This window comes from Corylus avellana, chromosome ca4, assembly GCF_901000735.1.
Source record: "Corylus avellana chromosome ca4, CavTom2PMs-1.0".
Lineage (NCBI taxonomy): Eukaryota > Viridiplantae > Streptophyta > Magnoliopsida > Fagales > Betulaceae > Corylus > Corylus avellana.
In genome coordinates, this window is record NC_081544.1 from 25588032 (window position 1) to 25595902 (window position 7871).

A 7871-nucleotide genomic window follows, 5' to 3' on the forward strand; every position below is an offset into this window, starting at 1 on the left:
GTCCATTCAGATTTTGGACCCACTCACATTTCCCGCCACCACTTCATGGGCGAAGAATTTTCTGAATCACCCAATCATCAAAGACAACTTGCCACCTAGGCAGAAAATGATTCCTTATTTTCATGAACGCAGCAAATTCTTCTCCTCTCTTCCTCCTGGGTGGATTAAGATTTAGTTATATGTATGCTTTAATTTCTTGTGCTAAAATCCCTAGAGTTTAAGGTTTCGAAAAATAAATGTACTGGATTCCTAGCTCATTATGCATTAAGGTTAATGGGCAGCCCGCTTAGGCCGGTTTTCAGGCCCATTTCCTGTGTGTGTGCTCTGTGCCTAGGGCCCATGAATTGCAAATTTCCAATTTCAATTTTGAGAAATGAGAAATGCTACGCTCATTTTGAAATAACTTTGAAAATTATCACCGTTTCAATTCCCATGAGATATGTATTTTTTTACATGTCCATAAAAGAGGTTGAGAAAAATTCGAACTAATAATTTTTGCGCTTTATAAGACGTAATTTTTAATCGATTGAACTATTATTAAAAATGATAAAACTATAGGCGATCATGTTTTAAGAAGGGAAAAATATTAGTTCCAATCTCTTAAAATAAATAATAATAATAATAGTGGGTAGATGAAAACGAGAATATTTTATTAAACTCATACATTTTGAACGTCCATTCCCGCAGTTACTTTTACATACAAGTACAACGTAGATGGTACCAAACTAGCTTTGTTACCCTCCCCTCCCACCCCTTGGAGGGGCCTTATTCCGTACTACTCATACTGCCACTACTAAGTTTTGATGATGAAAGTTACATTGGGGGTGCACAGAAGCTTAGTACCTCCTCTGTTGCGCAGATTCGGAGCTAAACATAGTCGACTCGTCCCGGCTAAACTTCAACCTTCTTGCTTGCTCCCTGTTAATGCGGTACGAGTTAATTAACACATCCTCTGGAATTGCCCGGATGGCCGACAGCCTTCCGGCGAGTGGGTTTCTCAAGGCGTTGTCGTTGGTCTTGAAAGCCACCCACTCGAATCCCTCACTTCCCGCCTTCTTAATCACAGCGAAGTTCTGTGGCACCGTCAGAGCCTGACCCTCCCGGAGCTCCCCGTCAAATATGTTCTGTCCGTCGTGTCTCACCACCTGAATCCTGCCGTTGCCTCTAATCGCAAAAATCACGCTGTGGCTGTTCAAGTTGTAGTGTGGTGCCATGATTGCATTCTGCAAGTACATTTTCAACAAATTAATCAAACAATATTGTTGCCTTTTACAGATACTAATTATGCTATATATATATATATATATATATTATTTATTTTCTTACGTTGTAGAGGACACCTCGCTCAGCGCTGAGTTGGAGGTACCGAAGGATGGGGAGCTTGAGGCTGTTGAGGCTGGTGAGGCGACCGCCGCGGGGGTTGTACACGTCAGCGTTTCGTGGGTCAGCAATGTTGTGTTGGAGCCTAAGCGTGCAGAAGGTTTCCTCGACGCCATTGTCGTCTCTTTCCCATCGTCGCTCTTCGCGTTCTTGTTCTTGGCGTTGTGGGCTCAGCAACTGAAGCTCATCCTGAACGAACACGATTCTTCCTCTCTGATCATCTCGGCTCTGTAGCCTCCTCGCCAGCTCGTCCTCGACATTGAAAGAGTCCGCCAGAATGTCCTCGTCGAAGCCACTGAAGATGTTGCTGCCGCCGCTTTGCTGGCTGGCTTCCTGGCCCCGGCTCTGTCCCTGTCCCTGTCCCTGTTCCTGTCCCCGTCTCTGTCTCTGTCTCTGGCCTTGTTGTTGTTCTTGTTGTGGGTTCCCAGCGAGGTAGAATTTCTGCATGTTTAACCAGTTTTCATTGTTTAATTAATTTGATTATGTCAAGGTATAAATAATTAAGGAGTGATTAATTGTTGGTACTGACCCTTGGGTTCTCGTCGAGCTGGTTGGCCTGATTGGAGGTGTCGAGGAGTGAGACCAAGACAAGCTGGGACTCGCCGTCATTATAGATCCAATGAGCCATTCCGGCCGGCAGAGCAAGGATGTCACCCTCCCGGATTTGTCGAACCTTCTGGTGCTGGTCGCTGCCCCTTTGTTGTGATCTCCGACCTCCTCTACCCTGCGATGAAGAATCCGATTGGAACGTCTCAGGACAACCTGGGATAACAGCTCCCTGAAATCCTCTACCTGCATGCATCCATTGACGACAACAAAAATGACCCATCATGATTAACTTAATCAGTACAAATGTTCAAATATTAATTAAACGACTGAGTGAATATTTTTAATGTTTTTAAAATAAGTAATAACATATTATTAGAATAAAGGTTTTGTAGATAATTCTTCTCAATTTTTATTTTTTATTTTTTAGTTGATTTGAGACTACTACTACTCTACTCAACTCAAAATTTTTAATTTTATTTAAAATCTCTTCGCAATTTTTAATTCTAGAATAATAATAAAAAAAAAACCCAAACGTAAATCAATTAATTTTTTTTGGCTTAAATTTTTGAAATAAATACAAGTGCTTGCCTTGGACAACATAGATGAGCTGAGGCGCATTGGAGAATGAAGGCAACAATAGGCCTCTACGTTGGATAAAGTGGCGGACCAGAGCCACTCCAGCGCACTGGAATTGTTGATCGTTCTGGTCCCAGTATTCGGTGACACCGGCCTCGGACTCGAACCTCTGAGTGGGTTCTTGAGCGTTTAAGTTGTCAATGTGGCATTCGGTCTGGAACCGTTGCTGCTGCTGGCGCTGTCGTTGGGTTTCTTGCGCTATCTGAGCAAAGCAGCCATGGAATAGAACGAAAAAGCAGAGGCTCAGAGAGAGCAAAGAAGAGTAAGCCATAGTAGTGGAGTGATTACCTTTCTGCTATGGTGAACATCCTTGGGTGCGGTGGTATTTATAGGGGTAAATGGTGGATTGGTGTTTGGCACGCGGCGAATGGTTGAAGATAATTTTGTTCTTCGTGGTGTAGGTGTTTACTTCTTGCATGCCTGCACAACCCCATTTTGCAAACACATAATCTTTTCAGTTGGGGTATGTGTCAGTCGTTTTCGGAGAGGAGTGCATGGTGTTTAACGTTTGTACCAAGGAAGAGTGATTCGATGTATACGAGCGCGCATCATCATCAGTGAAGATTAAGGAGGATGCATGGCCTGGTTGGTCGGCTTTAGATCAGATGGTTCTCAACGCACGTCCATGTTTGAGACTAGTATTGATTTTGGTTGCACTTGCATATATGGTTGCCAGACCTTTTACATCGTTGACACATGTATTTCATAGATGCTTTGGTTTTGGTAGGTGGCGAAAGATGTCTGTATTTCTTGTGATTATGATCTTTTTTTTTTTTTTTTTTGGTTTAAAGTCTTCTTCAAGATGCATTAGATGATATTTTATGGAAAGATCAAAGAGAACACCATGTCTGTTGATTCACTTTAATATATATATACCTATGAAATTTGACCGACAATCCATACTTGAAAGAAAATAAATAGGTAATTCATTTGATTTTTCAACCATATATGCGCACGACTTTTAACTAAAAATTGATTAAAACATGAAGAAAATTTTCATTGAAGAGTACTAACAACATAATCACTACATAATTTACTTTCAATACTAACAAGTTTCTCTTGTTTAATTAGAAGATCCCCGCTCCAATGGTCTGGAGAAATTCGTAATGGGAGGAATCTATGATCATCAGTGGCACTGCATTTATGATCAGAACGAGAATTCAAAAGTAGTAGAAACTATAAAAGTGATCATTATTTTTTGCAAAAAAAAAGAACCGTGTATTATAAATCTTCTTCATTTATTATCTTGAAATCCATAATCTCCATTTTCAAAAGAGAAAAATTACTTGAATTAATGCTACTAAACCACAAAATCATTAGTAAAAAGGACTTCAATTTAGAACAATCCCAAGGATGGCCTGGCGCTACTTGATCATTGCGAGATTCAACACACACAGGAAAAATTTAGAAAAAAAGGTTACTTGTTTTTTACGTTGTGAAAGAAAAAAGTAAATTAAACATTCACACACAAAATAGAAATGATATTGGGCTGAAAGTCAAGCACAGTAGAATAGGTAACCTAACGTACGCTAGCTTCTTTTTTCTTTTTTTAATTTTTAATTTTTTTTATCAATTCAGCACCAACTATTAGGCCTACATAAGAAGAATTTTGCTTCTCTTCGATCATTATAGCTTAACTGAAACTTATGTCAGTGCGATAGTACTTCTTTTTCTAGTTTTATTTTATTTTATTTTATTTTCCTAATTGAATAGGGAAAAAAAAAAAAAAAAGGCTACATGATTCTTTTTCTAGGTTGTGAAAGAAAAATTATCGGTGGAATGGCGGTTAGGCGGTTAGTAAAATTCATTAATAACTATAATAATTGCTAATCGCTTTTTAAAAGAAAAAATTAATTTTTTTTAAAAATCAAAATCAAAATGATGTCATTTCTATGATAATACGGTAATATCATACTACATATGACATCGTTTCTAAATTTTTATACATTTGTATATATATATTTAAAATTTTAAACACAAAAACAACATCATTTTATATATATATATATATATATATATATATATATACACTAGGGGTGTCAATCCGGTTTAGTTTCTCGGTTTTTGGCCAAAACCAGGGACCGGAATCGAGGAACCTAGTTCTTAGTTTTGGAAAATCGGAACTGAAATCGGGAATCGGGTTCTGATTAATCGGGGTCCCGGTTACCTGCCGGTTCTAATTTGTACCCAGTTATCTGGACCAGATAACCGGTTTTTTAAGAAAAAATATTTCAATGCCCAAAATTCCCTAAGTTATTTCACTCATTCCCCTCTTTGCCTAACCAGAGAACCAGAAGGTGAGAACAGTGGGATCGACGAAGCAACAAATCCACTCCAACACGACAGCTACAAATTTTTTTTTTTTTGGACAAAACACAGCACAACAACTCATTCTCCTCTTTGCCGAACCAGAGAACCCAAGGGTGAGAACGAAAAAGGGGTTTTATTGCACAGCACAACACAACAACATGGAACAGAACATGCAGCAACATCAAACATGGGTTTTATTGCATAAGAACAAAAATGGGTTTTATTGCACAGCAGAACAACATCAAACATGGGTTTTATTACAGGCCCACCAAACCCCAAAACCAAAAGAAATCAAAAGTATAGCAGTGGTGAATGATGGTAGAGGTGAGAAGTAATCGGTGACCATGAGGAGATAAAAAAGGATTTGGGGCTTTGGAAATGGGAAATGAAGAGAGGCGGAATGGCGTGAAGTTGTGAAATGAAGATGAAGTGCTAAACCTAAACTATGCCTAAAAAATAATAAAATATATATATATATAAGGTACCCCGGTTCCGGTATTTCCAATAAAAACCTATATATATAAGCTGTTAGCAATTTTTCTTTCTAACCGCATTCAAAAGCAGTTAATAGTTAGAGACGATTATTAATCGTCCGAAAGAAAAAGTACAGGAGAAATGGGAAAAGGTGTTGAAGCCCGGTAGGCCATGAACAAGCCCAGCTTTGCCCTATTGACCAAAGCCCATAACATGATGATTATAACCAAAAAAAGGCCGACCTTTCCCATTTCGTAAAGACACGGAGGGTCACTGGTCACATTCCAAGTACGAAGCGAAGCTCACACCCACAAACAGGCGCACAGCACAGGCACAGTCTCACGCTCGCAGGGATTGAATTCAAACGGCTGCGTCGCGATAAGGCCTTTTTTTTTACCCAATGGTTATGGCCTCCTCCACAACCTCCACCTCCTCCTCTGCAGTCCCTGCTTTCGTCTACTCCATTCGCACCCTCTCTCCAACGCGCCAACATGTTGGAACTAGAACGCCCGCCAGGAAGACCCGCATTTGCGCCAAACTCGGCGAGAAGAGCGCGTTGCAGTACAAGAAGCTCGGAGACTCTGACCTCTCTATTAGCGAAATCACTTTTGGAACTGTAAGAATCCTTCCTTTTTTCTTTTTTCTTTTTTTTATTTTTTATTTTTTTATTTTTTTATGTTATGGGTAAGGTAATACTCCGTACTTGGTTATTCTCAATTCTCAATTGGTTTTTAGAAATGTTACTTCTGCTTTTGTAAATTTTATTTCAATCAGTGCTCCTCTAATTACTGGTATTGTTTTTCTTAACCCAAGTTTTGTTGGGCTATTTTTCATATTACAAATGTATTTAATGTTTCAGATGACATTCGGGGAGCAAAACACAGAAAAGGAAGCTCATGGAATGCTAAGTTATGCGGTTGAGCGTGGCATTAATGCTCTTGACACTGCCGAGGCTGTAAGTTCTTTCTCACAATTCAATCACCAACACAAACACAATCATACGCTTTTTGTTTGGTGACATTCCAACTTTGTTGTTTTGCAGTACCCAATTCCAATGAGGAAGGAGACACAAGGAAAAACTGATCTCTACATTGGTAGCTGGCTCAAGTCTCAACCTCGTGAAAAGGTATTTGTTTTTCAGGCATGACTGCCTCATATTCTTTTTTGGGTTCTATATAATTCTTTTTTTATTCCACCATATCTAATTTTCTTTGAAATTAAACTTTATGATTTCTTATCTTGATGAAGAAAGCTGGGATTCGTGTTATATTATGCATAAAAATTATCTTTTTGTGAAGTTGACATTGCAATGTTAATCATGAAAGCAAGAACTAAGAATCTGTAGCAATTTTTATTTCAATCTCTACATGCTTTAATATATGACTGTAGGCTGTATGAAGATCATTTTCTTTATATATACTTTATCAATGTAAGACATAAAGCTCACAAGTGTATATACAACAAATTTCTCTCTTACTTATGAGTTTATGACATTGAAGAAGAAACGATGCTCTTTTTCCCGGAGTCCAACCAAACGGGTCAAATCAAGACACTTGTATCAACAGCAGCGAAACTAACTATAGCTCGGATACCAATTATTAAGGAGAGAAATATTAGCAGAGTTAAGTTATTGTAAGTTAATATACATATTAGGACACGGGTAATGCTATAAGTCTCTTTTGTATCCTCCAAAAATAATGTGACTTTTAAATCATCATTGATCTTGTAATAGATCACTATTGACTTTTGATGAAATGACAATTTTAAAAGCTATCTTATTTTTGGACAGACACAAAAGGGACTTCTAGAATTATCCATTAAGACACCACTTCTAGCAAAAAGGTCTAATTAAGCTAATGAGATAACTTGAATACATTTAACTATATTAAGCTAGTGAGATAACTTGAATACATTTAACTTTCTCAATGTTAGACACACATCTCACAAGTGCATACACAACAGATGCTTTGGTTGCATTAAGTGTTGAAAGATGTCTAAGAACAGTTCCATCATCGGTGATATTGGCCATGCATGGTTCTTGGCGCCTTTTTCGTATTGTTTTGTTGTGTATATGTTTTGTTAAGAGCTAAGACGTTTATTTTTTTAATTATTATCTTTCAGGAAATGACTTCCTGTGATTGTATTCTTTTTTTGTTTAAAATCTTCAAGATGCTTTCGATGGTTGGAAGATCTCTTAAGAACAGATCAAAGGGAACACCATGTCTGTTAATTCTCTCTCTCTCTCTCACACACACACACACACACACACACACACACATATATATATATATATATATATATATATATATCTCTGTGTGTGTGTGTGAATTTGGACCGACAATCCATACTTGAAGGGGAAAAAAAAAAGAGAGGTAATTCGTTTGATTTTTTAAAAACATTGTGAAATTTGGGGGAAAAAATGCTTGAGTATATTCACTAAAATTTGAGTAGGAAGTCGCAAATATGTTAACGTCTAAAGTCTAACTATGAAGCAACTATATGGACTTGACTCTTAAACTTAA

At 38.0% G+C, this 7871-nt stretch overlaps 2 protein-coding genes across 2 annotated transcripts in view; one reads left to right on the forward strand and one right to left on the reverse strand.

The window, feature by feature from the left end:
• Positions 1–634: 634 nt before the first annotated feature.
• LOC132179239 (11S globulin-like) lies at positions 635–2879 on the reverse strand. The gene is made up of 4 exons (XM_059591909.1): positions 2518–2879; positions 1910–2172; positions 1327–1821; positions 635–1223 (listed from the first exon to the last, which is right to left on the reverse strand). Exons 1-4 carry the CDS (start codon positions 2834–2836, stop codon positions 837–839), a joined length of 1464 nt encoding a protein of 487 aa, XP_059447892.1. The 5' UTR covers positions 2837–2879; the 3' UTR covers positions 635–836.
• A 2745-nt stretch (positions 2880–5624) lies between these two features.
• Positions 5625–7871, forward strand: part of LOC132179784 (uncharacterized) — a 14045-nt gene continuing 11798 nt past the window's right edge. The window contains exons 1-3 of the mRNA XM_059592555.1: positions 5625–5965; positions 6209–6304; positions 6392–6475. Of these exons, the coding sequence (XP_059448538.1) occupies positions 5750–5965; positions 6209–6304; positions 6392–6475 (396 nt within the window). The 5' untranslated portion in view covers positions 5625–5749. The remainder of the gene's footprint in view (positions 5966–6208; positions 6305–6391; positions 6476–7871) is intronic.

Coding starts and splice junctions, on each gene's coding strand:
- LOC132179239 (XM_059591909.1), bottom strand. CDS start 2,836: ATGGCTTACTCTTCTTTGCTCTCTCTGAGCCTCTGCTTTTTCGTTCTA. Junction 2,173..2,517: donor GCTCATCTATGTTGTCCAAG/GCAAGCACTTGT, acceptor GGATGCATGCAG/GTAGAGGATTTCAGGGAGCT. Junction 1,224..1,326: donor AGCGAGGTGTCCTCTACAAC/GTAAGAAAATAA, acceptor ATGTACTTGCAG/AATGCAATCATGGCACCACA.